We start from the raw sequence: 26524 nt of genomic DNA on the forward strand, positions 1-26524 counted from the left end.
GCTGGGCTGGGTCCTAAGGCACACGCTCACGCACACACACACACACACACGCACACGCACGCACACGCACACGCACACGCACGCACGCACGCACACACACACACACACACAAACGCACGCACACACACCTCTGCTGAGTCCGTCGGGCCCTCTGAGGATCCGACACTCCTCGATCTGCCCGAACGCCGAGAACATGACCCGGATGTCGTTCTCGTTGCACTTCTTGGACACCATGCCGATGAACAGCTTCCTGTCCTCCACCGCTGCACGGAGGCGCCCCAAGAAGAGGAGACGGGAGAAGGACGAGGAGGAGAGGAGAGGAGCGCACGGGGGAGAAGACAGAAGCGAGGAAAAAAAAAGAGGTTAAGCCACTGAGACGGGGAACGGAAAACCTTTGTTACTTTAAAGGACAAGTTTCTTTTTTTTACAACAAGGGTTCATATTTTAGATTGTAATTAGAGAAAAGAAAAAGTGAGTGTTAAAATGTTTTCATTTGCTTCATTCTATTGTTTTATCGCGTTTACCGTGCTAAAATGTGGGGCATGCGTACGCATGGGGGCATGCGTACAAGTGGTTAATATGTATTTTTAGACACAATAAGCCATTAGTTTCTTTATTGCTATTTACAGTAACACTTCTAGCCCCCATAAGTCACATCCAACCATGAAAGGTTGTGTTGTATCTTGTGAATGGGCTTATTCTGTGTGAAATTACTTATTTAGCCACTTGTACGCATGCCCCCAACCACTGAAATAACAATCTCTAAAACCATAGAAAGAAGTAAATTAAATAATTTTAACACTCATCTTTTATATTCTTTAATTACAATCTAAAATATGAACCCTTGTTGTAAAAAAAATAAAGTTGTCCTTAACCATCATTTTATGCTTTACAAAAATAGCAGATCTACAAGCTCACAGCGCGGCACCGAGTGCCGCGCTGCGAGCTTGTAGATCTGCTATTTTTCGAAAACTCTTGAAGATGTTGTGCAAACCATTGAATGTACATATATTTTTTAAAGCAAACATTCGTAACGCTAAATCTTTCTGTCCCGTGGTCCCCCGGAACAAGATATCTTCAGATGTTTGGTCGGCGGTCGAATACATAACATTTCAAGAGGTTCTTGATGTTCAAAAGTTTGAGCGCCACTGATCGTATAGAAACAACACGTTTTTCAGAAGACATTTCTGAGGCATTTCTCAGGCCCAAACGGGTTAAAAAAAAGATACTCGGAGAGAACAGGGAGAGCATGTGTTTCATCATGCCATCTGTGGGCTGTGATCAATGTCTCATTAACGCTTCTACACCAGTGTTCTCTGGGTGAGAGTCTCTCACGCCTGTCCTCTCTCACCCTCTGCCTCTCCCTCCACTGCTGCCAGGGACGTGCAGAGAATGTTAGAGAGGCAGGGGACTGCCCATAAGTTTGATTTTGATTGATTGATTGATTGATTGAATGATTGATTGATTGATTGATTGATTGATTGATTGATTGAAGACTTTATTAGAAGTTTGCATAGAAAAAAGTACAGACTGGTACAAGGTCTACTAAAAGAAGATCCTAGAAAAGACTACGCTTATTTCCATAGGAAACCATTGAAGTATCTCATATAACATTGAATGACAGACGGATAGAACACAGTACTATGCAGTAGATATAGTAAAATAAAGTACATAAAAAATAAAATAGACAGCGCCAAAATACATACAGTAGGTAAATACAAAGTTTGTTATTGCCAGTTGCGAATGGCTGCCGCCTGTAAGTGGTTTTTCAGGGCGATTTTAAAGGATGCTAGGGAACCACACTCCTTTAAGGCCTTCGGTAGGGCGTTCCACTTTTTGGTTGTATAGCAGAAGAACGAGTTTGACCCTTTGTTTGAGTTGACTTTGGGTGGAACGTGATCTGTGTCCCACATCCCATTAGTCCTACATCTCATTAGTCCTAATTTGGTTAGGGTTAGGTTTAGGCATAGTTTTACTGAGGTTAGGGTTAGGGTTAGGTTTAGGTTTAGGCATAGTATTTTCACCAGGTTAACATTCACCAGATTCGGACTCATGGGATGTAGGAACAATGAAATGTCGGACCAATGCCATGGCACCAGAGAGGCAGGGGCTGACATTTCTAAAAGGGCCTTTTGGTGAAAATATCAAAAATAGCAGACCTCACAGATGCTCACAACGCGTCACGCTGCGACACGTTGTGAGCTTGGAGGTCGGCTACTTTCAGCACTTGATACCACAACAAACTACGGTAAGCATAAAAATGGCAATACTGGAGATGAACGGCATGGATATATACTAAGCCCCCAGAACGGCTTGTAAATATTGAAGCTACTGCCCTATTGGCCGACGCAGGAACTGCGGGCGGGGTGGAAAATTCACGCACAAGCAAAAGAGCGCGCTGCTGGGGTCTGCTATGGGGTTCAATGGGACGTCGTTTGACGTTCGTGACGTCTCGACTTAACACATTTTGGCACATCCAGATGTGCCAATTTCCCCCATAATGCACCTGGATTCTGCTTCTTCCGCATGCTTCAAAACGCCACTGAGCAACTTGCATTGAAATGAATAGCTGGGGGCGGGGCTATCCGTTCTCTATTATATATATATACTCTATGATATCTACTCAATTCTTTCAACATAAGATGCTGCGTTCAAGTTCAGGAGAGTTTGGACAAGGCAATTCTCTTGAATGCCGCCTTCAGGTATGGCATGGAAAGAGGGGCATTTGCATTTTCTTTTTCTTTTTAGTAAAAACTGTAAAAACACTTTTTACAGACAGATTAAAGCCCCCTTTCATGTCTATGTGTGCACGAGCCAGACTGCCGCTCCTCTCCTCCCCTCTATCTCTCCGGGTGTCCCCCTTCCTCCCCCGGCTCCCTCGCCACTGCCCTCTCCCGCTCGCCACCGTTTCATCCTCCCCTTCCCCTCCCTCTTTGCCTCTCTCTTGTCTCGCTGACACAATAGCTCCACTTCTCTTGCAATCGCCTGGACTAGGAAGCTATTGAGCGACGACTGCATGAGATGGTGAGAAACTTCTGGCTGCATCTATTATGCCCGACGTGCCACACAGTGCGCCGCGACCCGAGTGCTCGCTGCTCGCGGGCCGAGACGGCGAGGGGCATAAACCTTCGGTGCGCGCGCATGCGTCGGCGCTCCCTCCAACATTCCACAATGGAATGCTAATCCAATTCATTTTTAATGAGGAAACTGTCAGCTCTTACCGCGAGGCGAAAGAGATAAGCGGCCTGTTGCACTCTGGGAAATCAATAGCGCACTTGTTTATTTTGCTGTTTGAATTGTTGGTGTGTTTAAAAAACAAACCGTCGGGATATGTCGGCGAGATGAGTGTTTTTTTTTTGTTCATTTCTTTTTTTCAAAAGCGCCGACTCCTTTGTACACAGTGTGTGCGGGTGTGTGTGTGTTTGCACATGTATCACTCCGGAGGAAGATTACCACAAGTTTAACGTTGTAATTAATTTACTGGAAGAGAAAGAGAGGGCAGATATCGCGCACATTGACTGTTTTCTGTATTCTGACCGGCGAGAGAGGCGGTGATAAGACGCACAAAGCCAGCTGTGGACTGATCTCGGCGCCGCCTGGGTAAAATTGGGCCGGTGTCGGCGCCACGCTGAGTTTCAGCCCATTACGGCAGTGAGAACAAAAGGGACGGGAATAAAGGGTTTGTTGGAAGAAGAAGAAGGGATAAAAAAACTAGTTTATTTGAAAACAATGACGGTATCACACAAATGCAGTATCTCCCTATTCCTCGCCCTCTTTCTCTCTATGCCGCAGAATCCCACCATATACTATCTCTTTCTGTACGCCATGGCATCTAATTATAGGGTACAGCAAGTCCACTTCGTTCTTCTACCCTGCTCCATACACACACGCGCGCACGCGCACGCACACGCACACGCACACGCACACGCACACGCACACGCACACACACTTTGATTGACTCGGCTAATAAAGCTCTGGCCAACCATTCAGCATTGTTACAGTACATCGACTCTGATATGGGGTTTATTAAAGGCCGTTACTATTAAGTGGATAGATGGATTTCGTTATTTCGCGCCTCGAAGTTGCTATATTAAGTTCCGCTGTCGTTACCTTTGACGGGCACATCTTATAAAGTTACATCCCGACCGTATATTTCAGTTGGATTGATTAGTGGCTCTTTTATAAGACTCCCTCGTTGCTCGCGGCCAAATGGATGCCTGGTTTATTGCGCCGCTTTGACGGGCAGACTAGCTAGCTAGCAGTTGGTTTATTAAGGTCAAAGTGATGACTGGTGACAGCTTATCACAGCACTCCGTCAGCCTCTCTCCGCGTGCGGAGCTCTGACGCCAACGCTGCCCGCCTGGATGCCGTCCAATATTAACCTCCACCTCAGCTCTGTCCCTGTTCGCCCGCCAGCCTGCCTGGGTAAGGGAACGTGGAGGATGCACACACGACGCGGGGTCTAGAGAGATGACAGCTGGCTCATTAAAAGGCAAAGGAGGGGAGACGCGAGGCGACAGAAGAAGCTACTGTTTTGGCAGCGAGGTGTGTCTGGGAATGCAGAGGAAGAGGCGAGCGCGAGGAAACACATTCGGGAAAAACCGTGTCTGCAGACGTGCAAATTGGAATCGGGGGGTGATTCTAGGACAAATAAGATTATTGCACACATTTTCGAGAGATAAGGGGATAAAGCTGGTTCAGTGTGGGGCCAAATGATTCAACTTTCAATGACCTCCCCCTCCCTAAGCACCTTAATAATTCATCTACATCAACATGTCCTGTATATCGTCTATCTCTCTCTCTCTCTCTCTCTCTCTCTCTCTCTCTCTCTCTCTCTCTCTCTTCTCTCTCTCTCTCTCTCTCTCTCTCTCTCTCTCTCTCTCTCCCTCTCTCTCTCTCTCCCTCTCTCTCTCTCTCCCTCTCTCTCTCTCTCTCTCTCCCTCTCTCCCTCTCTCCCTCTCTCTCTCTCTCCCTCTCTCTCTCTCTCCCCTTCCCCCTTTTCTCCTATTGTGCCTGCCAAGGAGCTGCTACGTGTAAGGGAAAATACAAATGGCTATAGCCAGGGATATTCACACAGTGCTTGTGTGTGTGTGTGTGTGTGCCACTCACCATTTGATTTCTCACTGTCTGCAGGCTTCATCTGAATGGGGTGGTGCATCTGTGGAAGACAGAATAAAGGCATAACACATTAGAGGGTGGGGCGGCTGAGCTTTGCCGTTTGATGAAAACAAGAAAACGTTATCGGGGATGATGGGACTAGAGATGGACCGATTGCAAAATTCTTGGCTGATACCGATCCACCGGTTTTATGAAGGTCTGACCTGCCAAAACCAATTCTTCCGCTATCGATTTCTTTAGCTAGAACTAGAAAATAGGGTTGCTCCAATACCCTTTTTTTCAGGCCAAGTAGGCCTACAAGACATACTTCAATTTGAGGACCAATAAGCTAGAAGAACACTAATGCCAAATCAATCACAATAGTACAATATCCAAAATCACAGACAATATCCAGTCTAATATGACCGTCTGGACTAGGCAGGAGGAAAGCAGGTGACGCATGCTTTTTTTCCCTTCTTTTTGGAGACGACATTGACACAGGATTATGGAATATATCCTTACATTGTAAAGGCAATCAGCACCATCTGTATTCTGTAAGCTGCCACTAAGTAGACTGGCTGCTACTTGCTATGTTTACTTTAGTCACAGGACCAGAGCATCATGCTGTGCAGTGCCATAGACAAAATTGGCATAAAACCGGTATTTATGTCACCGATTCGGCCGGTTTGATATCATACCTGCCGATTTTCTATATTGGCCGATTCCGATGTCCATCCCTAAATGGGACCTGTCGCTCCCTGCCTAACTTCTTCTCTTCCTTCCACCCTCCTTTCATGCCAGCCTCCAGTGGTGGAAAGCAACTTTTACACGATAATGTGATCGTATTTCCATTTTTCACTACGTTATATTTATACTCCACTACACCTCAGAGGCATACTCTGATAGCTGAACCAGAGCCCCTGGTTATCCCAGGTTCGATTCCAGGCCAGGGTAGCGATGTCGATGTGTGTCCCTGAGCAAGACTCTTAACCCCTAATTGCTCACACGCTCCTTGTGGGCAGCGAATCAGCTGGGTTGGGCTGAAAATTCGGAATTTCCCTCGTCGGGAGGAAATAGGTATCTACTGTTATTATTACAATTATTTGAAAACTTGAATTTCTTGTTACTAGATTACTACAAAACCTTTTACTTAACGCATGGGTCATCAACAGGGGGTCCGGGACCCCTATGGGTCCTCAGAGTTACTACAGGTGGTCCCCCAAATCTTCCAATACTTTTTATATTATTAACTTGAATCCTAGTGTCCATATTCTGAGAACTGTAGCCAAAAATAGACGATCTACAATCTCACAGTAGAACGTCTATTTTCAGCAAAGATGTTTGGTGTAGAGGGGAAAAAGAGCAGACTAAGTACAGAGTAAAAGGTCAAGTTTATTAGGTAATGACGGCTCAAGAGGTTAAATATCTGAAAACACAAATTGACATGAATCCAAAACACACAGACGATTGTGCTGTCAAACGATTAAACTATATGGAATCTATGAAAAGGTTGTGGGGGGGGGGGGGGGGGGGGGGGGGGTCCCTGCTTCACCTCTCTCTCAACTAAGGGGTCCTTGGCCTGAAAACGTTGAAGACCCCTGACTTGGCGTATTACGGCATCCTCATATTGTGATATCGGATACTTGTACTTTGCCTGCCTCCCTCCATTCCTTCAATCTCTGCACTCTGCCCCCCCCCCCCCCCCCCCTTCTTTTTATTCCTGCCATCTCTCTCCTTTATGGGAGATAATGTGTCTGTTTGATCTGCAGAGAGATGAATGACAGTGATTCTCCAAATCTAGCCCGGTATCAATCACACTAAGAGTCAAATACATCGTGAGCTCCCTCTCTCTCTCTCTCCCTCTCAGGGACGTGCTGGGCCCCCTGATTCAGCCCGGGAAAAAGAGTTGGAGAGGCCCTCATTGCGTGCTATAGAGAGAGAGAGATCTCTCTATACTCAAAAGATTACTACTCAAAGATTTGTGACAAAGTGACAAGCCAGTGGGCCAATTACATGAGTTATATTTCGTCGTTGTTGGGTGGAAACCTTGTATGTCCCAAACCGTTTGTTTTGTATTTATCATTTTAAAAATGATTTAAACTAGTGAAAACAGCTGATCTACAAGCACACAACGCCTTGCGGTGCGAGGCGTTGTGTGCTTGTAGATCTGCTGTTTTCACTACTTTTGTGCGACGGTATGATGAAGCAGGGCTTTGCTTTGCGAAAAAATGTACAAATTTGAAACAAGGTTTCTGCCAGACAGTGATGATTTACTTTGTTGGCCGCCCAGCCCCCAAAATGGAACAAAGGCCGACATTTTATTTTAATTTTGTTTTCCTAATGGCCGGCCTGGACCGTCCGGGAATGAACCGGCCGCTCGGGAGTTGTCCCACTTTTCCCAATGGCCAGCACGTCCCTGCTCTCTCTCTCTCTCTCTATCTCTCTCTCTCTCTCTCTCTCTCTCTCTCCCCCCTCCATCTTTCATCGAAACGCGTCCCGGTGAAAAGATCTGTCTTGTGTCCTCTCACCACCTGTGCGGTTCAGTGCGCACCCGACCGCAATTGCCGGGGCACGTGTGTATACCGGCGTGCACACAGGGGTGTGTGCGCACGCGTAACAGGCCGTGTAAGTGTGTCTGCCACATCTTACCCATAATGCCCCTGGCTCAGTCACACTGTGACAGAAAGGCTTTGATCTTCCAATTCCATCACATACCTTTATCCCTTATGTCTCTCTCTGTCTTACTCTCTCCTTTTCTCTCTCTTTCTCAGACGCAGGGCTTTTCCCCTTTACTATCTGCCCATTGATTGATTCGTTCCCCAACCCCTGCCTAGCGGTGGCAGTCAACAGCAGAAAAGAGACGATAGAGAAAGAGACACGAGAGGAAGAGAAAGGGAAAAGACAAAGAGAAAAGGGGGAGGGAGTAAAGAAAGAAAACATTACTGCTAGAAAGAGATGGCTACAGCAAGGGTCTTCAACAGGGGGTCCGGGACCCCTAGGGGGTCCTCAGAGTTACTACAGAGGGTCCTCCAAATCTTGTGTGATAGAAACCCTTTTTTATATTAACCACTTGAACCCTGTGTCCATATTCTGAGAACTTTAGCCAAAAATAGCCCATCTACAAGCGTTTGTAGATGGGTTTGTAGATGGGCTACACGTTTGGTGTAGAGGGGAAAAAGAGCAGACTAAGTACAGAGTGATATGTCAAGTTATGTATTGACGATTTAAGTGGTTAAATACGTATCTGAAAACACAAATTGACATGAATCCAGAAAACACTGATGATTGTGCCGTCAAACAATGAAACTATATGGAATCTATGAGAAGGTTGTGGGGGGTCCCCGCTTCATCTCTCTCTCAAGTAAGGGGTCCTTGGCCTGAAAACGTTGAAGACCCCTGGGCTTGAGAGAAGTGTGACAAATAGAGAGAAAGAGAGAGAATCAGAGAATAGAGAAGCATACAGAGTCAGACACACTAGACTAGAGTATCATGTGCTTGGACAGCAGCAGGAATAGTCTCTCCTCCCTCGGGCTGGAACTTGTGGCAGAGCTACTGTACACAGTATCACTAACACCATCCATCCACCATCCATCCATCCATCCATCCATCTTCAACCGCTTATCCGGAATCGGGTCGGGGGGGTAACAGTTCCAACTGAGACCTCCAGATTTCCTTATCCTGAGCAACTTCCTCCACTCCCTCAGGGAGTATACCGAGGCGTTCCCAAGCCAGTTTGGAGATATAATCCCTCCATCTGGTCTTTGGTCTGCCACGGGGTCTCCTCCCAGTGGGACGCACATCGAGGACATTCCTAGGAAGGCGCTCGGGGGGCATCCGTACTAGATGCCCGAACCACCTAAGCTGACTCCTTTCCAAGTGTAGGAGCAGCGGTTCTACTCCAAGTCTCTCTCGGGTGACTGAACTTCTCACCCTATCCCTAAGGGAGATGCCAGCCACCTGTCTGAGGAAACCCATTTCGGCCGCTTGCACCCGCGACCTTATACTTTCGGTCATGACCCACACTTCATGACCATAGGTGAGAGTAGGCAGAGAGCTTTGCCTTCCGGCTCAACTCTTTTTTTCTTCACCACAGTGCGATTTAGCGACTGCAAAACCGCTCCTGCTGCTCCGATTCTCCGATTCTCCGGCTGATCTCCTTCTCCGTCTTCCCCTTTCTCTCATTCGTGAACAAGACCCCGAGATACTTAAACTCCTTCACCTGGAGTAAAGCCTCATTCCCTACTTGGACTGCACAATCCATCGGTTTCCTGCTGAGAACCATGGCCTCAGATTTAGAGATGCTGATAGCTGGGAGGGAATTCGTAAATATTGGGCACTTGGTGACAAGTTTTTGATTTTTGGTATGGTGTTAGGTATGGGTATAAGGTTTTCAAAAACCATCGCAAACAAATTGGGCTTGCCCCCTAGTGGTCTGTTTGCAATTAATCAAATATTCGATACATCAGTATATGGTTCAAACCCCAAATAATTGATGAAAGAGATTTTTCAATGGATTCTGTTACTATTGGGTATGATAAACAACATACTAAAAATTCAGGAAAAAATATCTACCGGAAAGGCACCATTTTCAAGATGGCGTCCACGATGGCTGCTGGGAGCTGAAAATGCCTATAAACTGGGTTTTAATGTGTAAAAATTCATAATAAATCTGCACTTGGTGAAGAGTTTTAGATTTTTGGTATGGTGTTAGGTATGGGTATAAGGTTTTCAAAAACCATCGCAAACAAATTGGGCTCGCCCCCTAGTGGTCTGTTTGCAATGAATCAAATATTCGATACATCAGTATATGGTTCAAACCCCAAATAATTGATGAAAGAGATTTTTCAATGGATTCTGTTACCATTGGGTATGATAAACAACATACTAAAAATTCAGGAGAAAATATCTACTGGAAAGGCACCATTTTCAAGATGGCGTCCACGATGGCTGCTGGGAGCTGAAAATGCCTATAAACTGGGTTTTAATGTGTAAAAATTCATAATAAATCTGCACTTGGTGAAGAGTTTTTGATTTTTGGTATGGTGTTAGGTATGGGTATAAGGTTTTCAAAAACCATCGCAAACAAATTGGGCTCGCCCCCTAGTGGTCTGTTTGCAATGAATCAAATATTCGATACATCAGTATATGGTTCAAACCCCAAATAATTGATGAAAGAGATTTTTCAATGGATTCTGTTACTATTGGGTATGATAAACAACATACTAAAAATTCAGGAACAAATATCTACCGGAAAGGCACCATTTTCAAGATGGCGTCCACGATGGCTGCTGGGAGCTGAAAATACCTATAAACTGGGTTTTAATGTGTAAAAATTCATAATAAATCTGCACTTGGTGAAGAGTTTTAGATTTTTGGTATAGTGTTAGGTATGGGTATAAGGTTTTCAAAAACCATCGCAAACAAGTTGGGCTCGCCCCCTAGTGGTCTGTTTGCAATGAATACAATAGTAGATCTGTCAGTATGGTTGAAACCCCAAATAATTGATAAAAGAGATTTTTTGGATTCTGTTACTATTGGGTATGATAAACAACATACTAAAAGTTTAGGAAAAAATAACTACCGGAAAGCCATCATTTTCAAGATGGCGTCCACGATAGCTGCCGGGAGCTAAAAATGCCTATTTAACGTGTAAAAATTCATATAAAATATGCACTTGGTGAAGAGGTTTTGAATTTTGTTTATCATACCCAATAGTAACAGAATCCATTGACAAATCTCTTTTATCAATTATTTTGGGTTTCAACCATATACTGAAAGATCTACTATTGTATTCATTGCAAACAGACCACTAGGGGGCGAGACCAACTTGTTTGCGATGGTTTTTGAAAACCTTATACCCATACCTAACACCATACCAAAAATCAAAAACTCTTCACCAAGTGCAGATTTATTATGAATTTTTACACATTAAAACCCAGTTTATAGGCATTTTCAGCTCCCGGCAGCCATCGTGGACGCCATCTTGAAAATGGTGCCTTTCCGGTAGATATTTTTTCCTGAATTTTTAGTATGTTGTTTATCATACCCAATAGTAACAAAATCCATTGAAAAATCTCTTTTATCAATTATTTGGGGTTTCAACCATATACTGATGTATCGAATATTTGATTCATCGCAAACAGACCACTAGGGGGCGAGCGCAACTTGTTTGCGATGGTTTTTGTAAACCTTATAACCATACCTAACACCACACCAAAAATCAAAAACTTGTCACCAAGTGCCCAAAGTTGATGTTTTTTGACGGATTCCCTCCCAGCTATGATCAATTACTGTACTTAAGGACAATTTTGAGGTATTTGTACTTTACTAGAGTATTTCCAATTTTCCGTACCTTTACTTCTACTCCACTACTTCGCAGAGGCACATATTATCTATCTATAAATGCGACAAATCTCTGTCTGTTTGTTTGTTTGTAATCCGCGTATCTCGAGAACCGTTCGTCCCACCGGCTTCAGATTCGGCACGCGCGTTCCCCGCCGCCGCGCGGAGTGCAGTGCCGGGCCTCGACCCGACCCGACTTGCGGTTTTCCGAAACCGGCGCGAAACGTTCGGAATCTCCTTATGCGGAGCTGATTGTTGACATCAGGCTGTTCCGGAGGAAGCGCTGACTCATTGTGACATCACTTCATAAAAGGCTCTGACATCACGTACGCCACATGAGTCAACAAAAAATCTCTGTGAATGTGTATGTATGTATGTAATCCGAGTATCTCTAAACCATTCTTCCCACGTTCTCCATATATGGGCATAAAATGAATGCCCGTATGCGGAACTGATGTCTGACATCAGAGTTTTCCGCAACCAGTACTGTGTGTGCAGAGATCTCCATATATGGGCATAAGGGGTATGGGCATAAAATGAATCCCCGAATGCGGAGCTGATGTCTGACATCAGAGTTTTCCGCAACCGGTACTGTGTGTGCAGAGATCTCCATATATGGGCATAAGGGGACAATGGCAAACAGATGGTCAAAACGGGTCCTATGACAACAGGTATATTGGGGTTTGCATTAAAGGGTGGGGACAAAGGCTAACAGAAGGCAAACAGATGGTCCAAACGGGTCCTATGACAACAGGTATATTGGGGTTTGCATTAAAGGGTGGGGACAAAGGCTAACAGATGGTCAAAACGGGTCCTATGACAACAGGTATATTGGGGTTTGCATTAAAGGGTGGGGCAGGCATAAAATGGACGCAAATAGACAGATATCTCCATATATGGGCATATGGGCATAAAATGGACCCAGAACTATATCTGCAGTGATCTCCATATATGGACATAAAATGGACGCCGACAGACAGACAGATACAGATATCTCCATATATGGGGAACTGATGTCTGACATCAGAGTTTTGTTGACATCAGGCTGTTCCGGAGGAAGCGCTGACTCATTGTGACATCACTTCATAAAAGGCTCTGACATCACGTACGCCACATGAGTCAACAAAAAATCTCTGTGAATGTGTATGTATGTATGTAATCCGAGTATCTCTAAACCATTCTTCCCACGTTCTCCATATATGGGCATAAAATGAATGCCCGTATGCGGAACTGATGTCTGACATCAGAGTTTTCCGCAACCAGTACTGTGTGTGCAGAGATCTCCATATATGGGCATAAGGGGTATGGGCATAAAATGAATCCCCGAATGCGGAGCTGATGTCTGACATCAGAGTTTTCCGCAACCGGTACTGTGTGTGCAGAGATCTCCATATATGGGCATAAGGGGACAATGGCAAACAGATGGTCAAAACGGGTCCTATGACAACAGGTATATTGGGGTTTGCATTAAAGGGTGGGGACAAAGGCTAACAGAAGGCAAACAGATGGTCCAAACGGGTCCTATGACAACAGGTATATTGGGGTTTGCATTAAAGGGTGGGGACAAAGGCTAACAGATGGTCAAAACGGGTCGTATGACAACAGGTATATTGGGGTTTGCATTAAAGGGTGGGGCAGGCATAAAATGGACGCAAATAGACAGATATCTCCATATATGGGCATATGGGCATAAAATGGACCCAGAACTATATCTGCAGTGATCTCCATATATGGACATAAAATGGACGCCGACAGACAGACAGATACAGATATCTCCATATATGGGGAACTGATGTCTGACATCAGAGTTTTCCGCAACCAGTACTGTGTGTGCAGAGATCTCCATATATGGGCATAAGGGGTATGGGCATAAAATGAATCCCCGAATGCGGAGCTGATGTCTGACATCAGAGTTTTCCGCAACCGGTACTGTGTGTGCAGAGATCTCCATATATGGGCATAAGGGGACAATGGCAAACAGATGGTCAAAACGGGTCCTATGACAACAGGTATATTGGGGTTTGCATTAAAGGGTGGGGACAAAGGCTAACAGAAGGCAAACAGATGGTCCAAACGGGTCCTATGACAACAGGTATATTGGGGTTTGCATTAAAGGGTGGGGACAAAGGCTAACAGATGGTCAAAACGGGTCCTATGACAACAGGTATATTGGGGTTTGCATTAAAGGGTGGGGCAGGCATAAAATGGACGCAAATAGACAGATATCTCTATATATGGGCATATGGGCATAAAATGGACCCAGAACTATATCTGCAGTGATCTCCATATATGGACATAAAATGGACGCCGACAGACAGACAGATACAGATATCTCCATATATGGGGAACTGATGTCTGACATCAGAGTTTTCCGCAACCAGTACTGTGTGTGCAGAGATCTCCATATATGGGCATAAGGGGTATGGGCATAAAATGAATCCCCGAATGCGGAGCTGATGTCTGACATCAGAGTTTTCCGCAACCGGTACTGTGTGTGCAGAGATCTCCATATATGGGCATAAGGGGACAATGGCAAACAGATGGTCAAAACGGGTCCTATGACAACAGGTATATTGGGGTTTGCATTAAAGGGTGGGGACAAAGGCTAACAGAAGGCAAACAGATGGTCCAAACGGGTCCTATGACAACAGGTATATTGGGGTTTGCATTAAAGGGTGGGGACAAAGGCTAACAGAAGGCAAACAGATGGTCAAAACGGGTTCTATGACAACAGGTGTATTGGGGTTTGCATTAAAGGGTGGGGACAAAGGCTAACAGATGGTCAAAACGGGTCCTATGACAACAGGTATATTGGGGTTTGCATTAAAGGGTGGGGCAGGCATAAAATGGACGCAAATAGACAGATATCTCCATATATGGGCATATGGGCATAAAATGGACCCAGAACTATATCTGCAGTGATCTCCATATATGGACATAAAATGGACGCCGGCAGACAGACAGATACAGATATCTCCATATATGGGCATAAATGGACACAGGAAAACAGATGGTCAAAACGGGTCCTATGACAACAGGTATAATGGGGTTTGCATTAAAGGGCGGGGCATTCATTCTCTATTTACATCGTTCCCGAGTTGGCCAGGTCGCCGACTAGACGCTGGGCCGCCCAAAGGGCGGCCCAGCTTCTAGTACTTTTAACAAGGGTTGGGTATCGTCATCGATACTTTTAATGGTATCGATCGCATGACGTCGATACTATCGAGTATCGGTTCACGTGAGAACGAACGATACCTCGCTTCGATACTCTTGAACACACCCCTGGCCGGTCGCATCTGTAACAGTTGGGCTACTGACAGTTTAATGACTGCTTTAGTAGGCTACACTCGTTACTGTGAAAATAGCCGACAATAGCATATATTGTATATTATTATGATGATATTCCAACGTCTATACTCTCCGCTCCACCACACTGTGTGATCATCATCATCACCTCTGCTCTCCATCTCTCCCGCAGCAGCGAGAGTGAAGTCCCCACTCTTTCCGTGTTGAAGTTAAACACCTAAAGCCTTTCTGTATCGTAGGCTGTCATAGACATTATTGGCAATCGCGGGATGCGTAGATACATGTGTCTGTACTTCCAACCGTCTGGAAAAAGTAATTGATCGGTTGAAACGAACCTTTTAAGCTATTTTTTTTAAGCTATATATAATAATAAATAAAAAGTAGCGAAAATGGTATCCAAAAAGATATTGTATCGATTCCCAGGTATCGAAAAAGGTATCGTATCGATTCAAAGGTTAACGATACCCATCCCTACTTTTAACCCATTACAAGTATTTGAAAACTTGTTGCGACCGTAGGTCGCATTTACTACCAAAACCTCCACCGGCTGTCCGTGGGTGAGTCAGTGAGTGAGTCCGTCACACTTTTGCCCTGCTCATATCTCCACAACCGTTGCCCCCATCCATGCCAAATTTTGCACACACACTCCTTGACTGCCAAACTACAACCTCCAAGGACCCCCGGAGCCCCAGGGACCCCCAGGTCCCTGGGGGACCCCCAGATGTAAAAAATAACCAAATGTGGTCACACGTCACACGTCACACTTTTTCCCTGCTCATATCTCCGCAACCGTTGACCCGATCCATGCCAGATTTTGCACACACACTCCTTGCCTGCCAAACTACAACCTCCAAGGACCCCCCGAGCCCCAGCGACCCCCAGGTCCCTGGGAGACCCCCATATGTAAAAAATGACCAAATGTGCAAAAATGACCAAATGACCACCCCAACGGGGCTGCTCACGGGGAATTCCCGGGGACCACCGACTCCTGGTGCTCCAGAACCGATGCAAAAGTGGTGGCGCCCCCAGTGGAGGACCCCCTACACTGCAGCTCACATAAAATGCCGTAACTCCGGCTAGGAGCGACCGGGAGAGCCGGGGCCGGTACCTATTCGTCCGCCTCGGCGGCGCGGAGACCCCACCCCTCATTTCTCACATGGCCCTCTTCTAGTAATATTCTTTAATGGCAAACAGTAATTATTTGAATCTACTCTATTGCAATGATCTATATTATATTATAATAGTAGTTAACCAGGACACTAGCATGGTTAGTAAACATGTTCCCCAAACAGGTACAAGACGCCAGCTAATCTAATATGCAAATACAGTGACAGCCAACTGTCATTCTTCAAGAATTTGGACACCAATGGACACTTTTACACCTCATACAAACAGAAGTGAACAGTTCTGCCCCTCAAGAACACACATGCATTAATGACAAGCTTCTGCTACAGTTTATCAGCTTGAATCAGGATTGATACTGTATCAGTATAATGAGAATAGGGGATTAATTGCGACCGTAGGTCGCATTTACTATCAAAACCTCCACCGGCTGTCCGTCCGTCTGTCTGTCACACGTCACACGTCACACTTTTGCCCTGCTCATATCTCCACAACCGTTGCCCCCATCCATGCCAAATTTTGCACACACACTCCTTACCTGCCAAACTACAACCTCCAAGGACCCCCGGAGCTCCAGGGACCCCCAGGTCCCTGGGGGACCCCCAGGTGTAAAAAATGACCAAATGTGCAAAAATGACCACCCCAACGGGGCTGCTCACGGGGAATTCCTGGGGACCACCCACTCCTGGTGCTCCAGAACGGATGCAAAAGTGGTGGCGCCCCCAGTGGAGGACCCCCTCCACTGCAGCTCACATAAAATGCCGTAACTCGGGCTAGGAGCGTCCGGGAGAGCCGGGGCCGGTACCTATTCGTCCACCAAGGCAACGCGGAGACCCCACCCCTCATTTCTCACATGGCCCTCTTCTAGCGCCACCTTCAGGCCGATTTTTAAAACACATTTTTGGACACTGCTCCTACAGTTTTTGCCCTAAAATCACACACATCGCTACACAGTATGTCTACACTCATCCCATCAACATGAATCTGTCCCATATAGCGCCACCTTCAGGCCGATTTTTAAAAACACATTTTTGGACACTGCTCCTACAGATTTTGCCCTAAAATCACGAAAATCACCACACAGTATGTCTACACTCATGTCATCAACATGGATCAGGAAGATTTTGGAAAAACACATTTTTGCCCTATTTGTGGCGATAAGCGACCTACGGTCGCTTATCTCCCGATTAGGGAGTCTTACTGGTAGTTACTAGTTACTTTTTAGATTTTGATTATTATTACCAGTGTTGGGTGCAACAGTGTTATAACCAACGGCGTTGCGTAACTGCGTTAGGTTTGGGGGTAACGGAGTAACTTAACAAGTTAGTTTTGCAAATTAGTAGTTTCGTTATAGTTACATTTTCCAAAAATAATGGCGTTACTTAGTTACATTTAATTCCCTGTTCTTTCTGTTGCCACAAAGGAAAAATAATCCATCTGACACATTTGCGCTGTTTCCTGAATGAGCTCTTCTCTGTCAGAGGAGGCATGCATGCAAGGCCCACACCTTTTACACTGAAAAATGTGACCGCTGACATAGAAACAATTGGGGAAGGATTTGGAATATTCAAAGACTTGCACACATTTTCACGATTTTTCAAAAATAGCAGATCTACAAGCTCGCCGTGCTGCCCCCCTGAGTTACTAGGGCCCAAGGTGGAGGGGCCCTAGTAACTTTAGCTGTTGAAAAATAGCAGATATACAAGCTCACAGCGCTGCACCAAGTGCCGCGCTGCAAGCTTGTAGATCTGATATTTTTCAAAAGTCGTGAAAATGTGTGCAAATCTTTCAATATATGTATTTTTTTAAGCAAACATTTGTAACTCAAATTTTGCTTCTGGGGGGTCCCTGGAAGTAAGCCATTTACCATTCGCCTCGTGCCACAACCCTGAAACAGTGGTAAATCAGCCAACAACCCACGACCCTCGAATGGTAAATTGCTTTTCTACCACTTCTACCATATAAATGAAAGAAAACACAGTTGTAACTTGCAAGGTTATTTGGTTACAATCATTAATTGTTTCAGTGGGCGGGGTCCATGAGCCAACTCAAGGTTGTTGACTGATTTACCACTGTTTTAAGCCAATCAGAATCCAGTATCTGAACATGTGACCACAAAAAGTGGTAGAACTAAATATTTTGAGATGGGGGTCCGCGGCCAAATACATATTATCTTGGGGGTCTTTGACATGAAAAAGTTTGAGCATCACTGACATGGAAAGAATAGCAGATCCACAAGCTCGCAGCGCGGCACTCGGTGCCGCGCTGTGAGCTTGTATATCTGCTATTTTTCAATAGTTAACATTCATGGGGGGCCCCCAGTGAATCCTTGTAACCCAGGGCCCAGAATTTGGTGTGACGCCCCTGCGAACAGCCACCAAACACCCTGGCTAATAAAGCCTCCACCATCAGGTGCCTTCTGTGCCGCTTGCTGCCGGCTTACTTCTGTGCAGGTTTCCAAATGCACAAATGCACATAACTACCGTACTTTGACCTTGGTGGTGTCCCTATTTTGGGCATGGTCATTATTAGGCGAATGAATTCATTCATTTCTTTTTGTTAAAAAAAAAGAAACATTCAAGCTGTTTCCAAAACTGCAAATGATGACGCTGACCTACAAGCTCTCCACTCACATGTCGTGAGCTTGTAGATCGGCTATTTTTGGCTATCGGTGGTAAGCAATTAGGGCTTGGCGTGGTTGATGAACGGAGCTGCCAAAACAACTCCCTGTCCTGGATGGCAATCTATCTATCTATCCCCCCCCCCCTGACCTTCATCCCCCCATCCCCTCTCGTCCTCTAAACCTCACACTCACCTTTCCCTCTCCTCTAGACCAGGGGTTTTCAAAGTGGGTGACGGGGCACCCTGGGGTGCCGCGACGGCAGTCCAGGGGTGCCGCGAGATAATCAGATAATATTTGGAATTTATTTGGACACTTGAAACAATATTTAGTATCATTTTAAACTTGAAGTACAAAGTTATTTTCAGTCAGTTCTAACCAAAATGGCTATTATCTCAAAATTTTCCTCGCAAACATAATCACTAAAATATCATTACTGTCGGGCAGAAACCTCGTATCACCAAGTTTCACATGTGTAAGTCTTTTGGTAAAGCAAGCTTGCTTCATCATACAGGACTGTTGCACAAAACTAGTGAAAACAGCCGATCTACAAGCACACAACGCCTCGCGATGTGAGGCGTTGTGTTCTTGTAGATCTGCTGTTTTCACTAGTTTAGTACATTTTATAGATGATAAACACAAAACGAACGGTTTTGGACATACAAGGTTTCCACCCGACAACGATGATGTGCTATAAATATATAAAGGTGCTGGGAGTGAAAATTATAATGTAGGGGTGCCTCGGATTAAAAAAATATTTATGGGGTGACCTGAGACAGAAAAGTTTGTGAACCCCTGATCCTAGACCCCTCTCCCTCTGCCAGGACACTCTGTGTCCACGCTACGCCTTCAGAGCGTTATGCACAATGCAATAGGCCAGGGGTCTTCCAACGTTTTCAGGCCAAGGACCCCTTAGCTGAGAGGGAGGTGAAGCAGGGACCCCCTCTACATATGGAGATTCTCATCGATTTCATAGATAGATCCATAGACTTGTTTGACACTTAACCACTTATTATGCTATCACACAAGGATTTGGCGGCCCCCCTGTAGTAACTCTGAGGACCCCCTAGGGGTCCCGGACTCCCTGTTGAAGACCCCTGCAATAGGCTATATGCACAGCACAGCAGCCATTTTGGAGAGAGGTTGGGTCTCTTCTAACTTCCTTCAAAGGTGTTAGCAATGATACTAATGGAGGCTCTGTTCCATTCCATGGAGCACAGTGGTTCTCAAACCTTTTATTTCAAGGATCCCAATAACTCTGAGAGTGGACAAATGGAACCAAATGGACCCGTACTCTAAGAGTTATACACCTTTTTAAGGGGTCATTTGGAACCCCCAAGGAACCACAAGGGTCCCTGGACCACACTTTGAGACCCACTGGTGTAGAGTGTTTGCATTGAGCCACCATGCACAATATCATCACCCTGACTCTGTTTGACCAGAATGGAGTCTTCATTAGTATCATTGGTAACACCTGTGAAGGAAGTGAAAAGAGACCCAACTTCTCTCCAATATAATGCTGCTGTGCATATTAGTCAGGCGGAAATTCTGGAAAAAGGCCTTCTATAAGCAGGTTAGAGGCATTTGGGGGTAAAAGTGGGTAACCAGGCCATTTTACATAATTCAGGGGTGCAGAATCTGAAAAACCTGGTTACCAATCAAAATTTTGAGTTTTTGACCTTCTAATTTGCATAACAAAGTGGCTACTGAATTGTACATTTTGAACTATTTATTCAAGCAATATTTCTCTTTCAAAAAACTTTTCATTATTTTATCATATAATCAGGGTTTTGCGAACACCCAGGACAGTTTTTGAGTTGCTTGATTCAGTTTATATTTAGATATTTGATATTCATTGTATCAGACACGCCCCCTTCCTATACAAACCCATTGTAACTTCAAACTCCATTTTAACCATGATAGATTTAATGAAAACACCCGTCCTTTTTTCTGGTGACTCCTGACGACCTCCTAATATGTGGGCAGGTCGTGTTCTTTCGATAACTCCTTTCATTTCTTTTTAATAATTATTTTTTTGTATTTATTTATTTTTCATTTTCCCAAATAATTATTAAAAAGAAACTAAAAAAGTTATCGAAAAACACTGCCTGTTTGTGTATTAAGAGGGCGTCAGGAGTCACCAGAAAAAAAGGATGGGTGTTTTCATTGAATCTATCATGGTTAAAATGTTTTTGTATTTAAGTGAAATATCTCTTTTAAATAAAAATAAAACATTTTAACCATGATAGATTCAATGAAAACACTCATTCTTTTTTCTGGTGACTCCTGATGCCCTTCTAATACACGAACAGGTAGTGTTCTTTCGATAACCTTTTTAGTTTATTTTCTATAATTATTTGGTAAAATGAAAGAAATAAAATACAATTAAGAACTTATTAAAGATAAATGAAAAAATGTTATTGACAAAACATAACCTGCTCACGTATTAGGAGCATATCAGGAGTCACCAGAAAAAAGGACGGGTGTTCTCATTAAATCTATCATGGTCAAAATGGAGTTTGAAGTTACAATGGGTTTGTATAGGAAGGGGGCGTGTCTGATAAAATCAATATCAAATATCTAAATCTAAACTGAATCAAACAACTCAAAAACTGTCCTGGGTGTTCCCAAAAGCTTGATTAGATGATAAAATTACTAAAGGTTTTTTGAAAGTGAAATATCCCTTGAAGAAATTGTTTAAAATTGACAATTCTGCAGCTATTTTGTTATGCAAATTAGAAGGTCAAAAACTCATAATTTTTTTTCAGATTCAGCACCCTTGAATTGTGTAAAATAGACTGGTTCCCAACTTTTACCCCAAAATGCCTCTAACAATCACATTTTTCAGAAATACCACTAGACTATATAGCCTATTAGCCTATTGTTTTGATTAGCTTCCTTTGCGTAGCGTTACGAGACAAAAACACGAACGCACTGGGGACTGGCAGAGGAGCGCACCACGGGCAGGTATAGGAGTTGCACCGCGGTTAGGGATGGGACGATAAGCGATATTATCGTATATCGTGATAAAAACCATAATAATAATCGTGTCGTGGAGATTTCATTGCGACCGTCAGGTCGCAGTTACTACCAAAACCTCCACCGGCTGTCTGTCTGTCAGTCAGTCTGTCAGTCTGTCAGTCAGTCAGTCTGTCCGTCACGTCACACTTTTCCCCAACTCATGTCTCCGCCACCGTTGCCCCAATCCATGCCAAACTTTGCACACACACTCCTTGCCTTCCAATCCACAACCCCCGGAGCTCCAGGGACCCCCAGGGACCCCCTTCCGCCGCCGCCAAAAAGTGCAAAAATGACCAAATGACCACCCAAACGGGGCTGTTCACGGGGAATTACCGGGGTCCACCGACTCCTGGTGCTCCAGAATGGATGCCCCTAGTGGAGGACCCCCGCCACTGCAGCGCACATAAAATGCCGTAACTCGGGCTAGGAGCGACTGGGAGAGCCGGGGCCGGTACCCACGCGTCCGCCTCGGCGGCGCCAAGAGAGCCGTCAACATGAATCTGTCCCATATAGCGCCACCATCAGGCCCATTTTTTCAAACACTATTTTTGGACACTGCTCCTACAGATTTTGCCCTAAAATCACGCAAATCGGTACACAGTATGTCTACCCTCATGACATGAACATGGATCTGTTCCATATAGCGCCACCATCAGGCTGATTTTTTCAAACACATTTTTGGACACTGCTCCTACACATTTTGCCCTAAAATCACGCTGCGACCTGACGGTCGCTTATCTCCCGATTAGGGAGTCTTACTGGTTTATCGTGGTATCGTCCTCCGTCACCGCAGATCTACAAAAATAGCAGATCTACAAGCTCACAACGCGCGTTGTGAGCTTGTATCTGCTATTTTTTTGGCAAATGTTCCGTCCCATGATAATGGATTTTGATTATCACGATAATATCGTAAATCGCGACTTCTTTTGTCACAATAATCGTGATATGACATTTTCATATCGTCCCATCCCTAACAGCGGTCTGCGTAGGCATGGCGGAACGTTCAGGTGTTTTTTGGTCAAGGGCGCTTTTTTGGCTTACGGGCATCACCTGTGACCTTGTGGGTGCGAGACACCCCCCCCCCCCCCCCTCCTCCCCGCCAGACAATTATGTCCACGTGAGAGACACCGCCAGCTCGGGTTGTGTTGCACGCCAGATGTCTGTCTGTCAGACACCCCCTCCCCCGCCCTATCTTTCCCTTCTTGTCACCTCCAAAGTAACACACACACACACACACACACACACACACACACACACACACACACACACACACACACACACACACACACACACACACACACACACACACACACACACACACACACACACACGCCGACACCACCAGGCTGGATGTTCCTGTGTACTATGTGCAGGGGCGTCACACCAAATTCTGGGCCCTGGGTACAAGGATTCACTGCGGGCCCCCCATGAATGTTAACTATTGAAAAATAGCAGATATACAAGCTCACAGCGCGGCTGCGAGCTTGTATATCTGCTATTTTTGAAAAATCGTGAAAATGTGTGCAAGAAACCTATGTCAAGGACCCCCAAGATGATATGTATTTGGCCACGGACCCCCATCTCAAAATATTTAGTTCCAGGGACCCCCAGAAGCAAAATTTGAGTTAGAAATGTTCGCTTAAAAATACATATATTCAAAGATTTTCACAAATTTTCACAACTTTTCAAAAATAGCAGATCTACAAGCTCGCAGCGCGGCACCGAGTGCCGCGCTGTGAGCTTGTATATCTGCTATTTTTCAATAGATAAAGTTATTAGGGCCCCTCCACCTTGGGCCCCAGTAACTCAGTCCCACTTTCCTACCCCTTGTGACGCTCAGATCTACAAGCTCACAACGCGCTGCGACGCGATGCGTTGTGAGCTTGTAGATCGGCTTTTTTTTTTGCAAAGACATTTGATAGAGAGTGAAAAAAAGACTGTATCAAGTATGTATATTATAAGTACCTTGTACCAAAAGAGAGAGTGGAGGGGGAAAAAAAGACTGTCAAGTACGTTATTTACATATCCGTTTTACCAATTCTAGAGGGTTTAAAGCCTGTATCATAGTCGGGTCCGCGGTGGAAGGGTTTACACCGCGGTGTAGTCTTTTCGAGTCTTTTTGAGTCATGAAACTACAACGTTACATCATTCCTCACGGTGGAGAGCTTTCCACCGTGAGTCCCAACACATCTCTCTGTTTTTACTATCAGACAGACAGGCTCTACACCCCGTTCACTGATTGGTCGACCTGAACCGGTCTAGACGGGGTAAAGGACTTCACCGTGGGCCGTGACTATGATGGCCTGCACTTATTTTCTGACTTGAGGTGGAAAGCTTTCCACCTCAAATTTGCGGTGGATAGCTCTCCACCGTACACTCTGATACGGGCTTAAGTGGTACCGGATATGCAGCTCGGGCAAATAAAAGGTGAATTGATCCCAGTGCATGACGGAGGACGATATCACAATATCGTCCTATCCCTAAACTATGTGCGAACTACCGTACTCCGCTAGCCACTAAATAGTTCTCAAGTACACGCCGTGCAAGAAACCCTACACCGCCTAAATGTTAACTGCTGTTCTCAAATTAACATCCCCCCCCCCCCCCCCATCCCCCCCCCCCCGGCACCCACCACCCACCACCCACCACCTCATCAACAGTATGTGGCCTGCCAGGAATTCTCCGGGGTCCCAAAAGGGTAGAAGTCAACTTGCATCATGCTGAACCAGACGAATAACCTGCACGTCGCTCGCACACTGCAGATAGTATGACAGTGTGTGTGTGTGTGTGTGTGTGTGTGTGTGTGTGTGTGTGTGTGTGTGTGTGTGTGTGCGCGAGTGTGCATGCGTGCATGCACGCACGATCACTTCCGAGCGGGGAGCCCTGATCTGTGCGCGCGCGTCCTGCGAGCTGCCAGCGGGCCAGCGTACCCTCTGCCAGCAGTTGGCACCTCGAAAGAGACAAGCCGGTCACATGGGCCGGGCGTGTGAGCCAAAAGAGCAGTGGGAGAGCTCGCAATACCGGACGGGACCAGACACCGCTGACCTGCCATCAGCGGCGTCAGTTCAGCAAAAGCTAAGGTATGGCAACATGACTGGTGGTGAGACACCAGTCATGTTGCCATACCTTATAGCAACAGGCACGATTACAGTACATTTTATTATTTCCCCCTGTAGCTCAAGGTATGGCAGCTGCCATAGCTTGCCATACCCAATTGACGCCTCTGCCTGCCATCAGTGGTGTAAAGTAACAAAGTACATTTACCTAAAAGGGGGATACCGCGCTCATTTTCAACTAGGGCTGTCACGATTATGACATTTTTACATGACGATTAATTGTCACTCAAATAATTGCGATTAACGATTTAATTGTGTTTCCGTCGTTGACAATTACATTCCTGTTTGGCTTTTAGGCTTTGAAGTTGCACATGGCAGATATGACGCATAACCTAAATATACAAAGAAATGACTGACATATTTGACAACTTTATACTTGAAAAAGAACATTGACAACGCGTCGTGAGCTTGTAGATCTGCTATTTCCACAATTTGTTTACATAAAAAAAAAATATCTGAATTTTTTTCAACATGGAAACGATTATGACGACTATGAAAAATAATCGCGAATGTCAAATAATTGCGATTACACAATTATGTAATAATTGTGAAGGCCCTATTTTCAACTTGTCATTAAATTAATATACCTTAGAGTTGTTGTGTGAAGAAAAAAAAGGTCCCCTTTTGTGTGTTGTTGCCTATGGAGGATTGAGTGTGGCGTCATGTGATCAGTGACATCATGAAGGTGTACTCTGCAAGCCAAAGAGTACACCTTCATGATGTCACTGATCACATGAACAAGTACACTTTTTACTCAAGTAAAATTTGAATTCCGGACTTCTGCTTGTATTTCAGTGGTGGATAAAGTACTCACATTTTCTACTTAAGTAAAAGTTTCAATACGGCATGGCAGAAGTACTCTGTTAGGGTGCCCTCACACCAAAGTACCTATGAGAGTGGAATCCGCGTCGCCAATGCATTTTAATGAGAGTGAAGCGGTTTCATGCCAGCAGAGGATTTCTGCAAAAAACCATCATTGAAATGCATTGGCGGAACGCGGATTCCACTCTCATAGGTATTTTGGTTTGAGGGCACCCTTACAAGTACTGTAGAAGTCCGGAAGTTATTGGCATCAAAATGTACTTAAAGTACCAAAAGTAAAAGTACAAGATGTTTGAAAATAGCAGATCTACAAGCTCACAACGTGTCGCATCGCATTGTGAGCTTGTAGATCGGCTATTTTCAAATAGCCTAGGTATAAATTAGGGCTAAATTCGCTAATGTATGTTGTATAATATTAAATGGAGTCAGCTTAGGTGGTTCGGGCATCTAGTACAGATGCCCCCCGAGCGCCTTCCTAGGAAGGTCCTCGATGCACGTCCCACTGGGAGGAGACCCCGTGGCAGACCTAAGACCAGATGGAAGGATTATATCTCCAGACTGGCCTGGGAACGCCTTGGTATACTCCCAGAGGGAGTGGAGGAAGTTGCGCAGGATAAGGAAATCTGGAAGTCTCAGTTGGAGCTGTTACCCCCCGCGACCCGATTCCGGATAAGCGGTTGAAGATGGATGGATGGATGGTACAAAATTTGGATCCCAGGTGTAGTGGAGTAAAAGTATTGGAAATACTCAAGTAAAATACAAATACCTAAATGTACTTGGTTACTGGTGTGTGTGTGTGTGTGTGTGTGTGTGTGTGTGTGTGTGTGTGTGTGTGTGTGTGTGTGTGTGTGTGTGTGTGCGTGCGTGCGTGCGTGCGTGTGCGTGGGAGTGCACATCATCCACAAACAGTACACTTTCTCTCCGATGTGATGTAGGTCTACCTTCTGCCCCCCCCCCCCCCCCTCCCCGCTCTGTGTCCTGTCTCCTCGGAGAGGGCAAACGTGTGACGGTGAGTCGGTTGCTCAAAGTCAGACAGATGGCTCACACAGTCGGGATTCAATATCGGTGACCAGTGGCC

At 45.2% G+C, this 26524-nt stretch overlaps 1 protein-coding gene across 1 annotated transcript in view; it reads right to left on the reverse strand.

Annotated features, from left to right (window-relative positions):
• celf2 (cugbp, Elav-like family member 2) overlaps positions 1 to 26524 on the reverse strand; it is a 130843-nt gene that overhangs the window by 67300 nt on the left and 37019 nt on the right. The window contains exons 3-4 of the mRNA XM_080754394.1: positions 5110 to 5158; positions 127 to 263 (exon numbers count right to left, since the gene is read on the reverse strand). Of these exons, the coding sequence (XP_080610520.1) occupies positions 127 to 263; positions 5110 to 5158 (186 nt within the window). The remainder of the gene's footprint in view (positions 1 to 126; positions 264 to 5109; positions 5159 to 26524) is intronic.

The sequence above is a fragment of the Nannobrachium achirus genome (assembly GCF_963921795.1).
Source record: "Nannobrachium achirus genome assembly, chromosome: 23".
Classification (NCBI taxonomy): Eukaryota; Metazoa; Chordata; class Actinopteri; order Myctophiformes; family Myctophidae; genus Nannobrachium; species Nannobrachium achirus.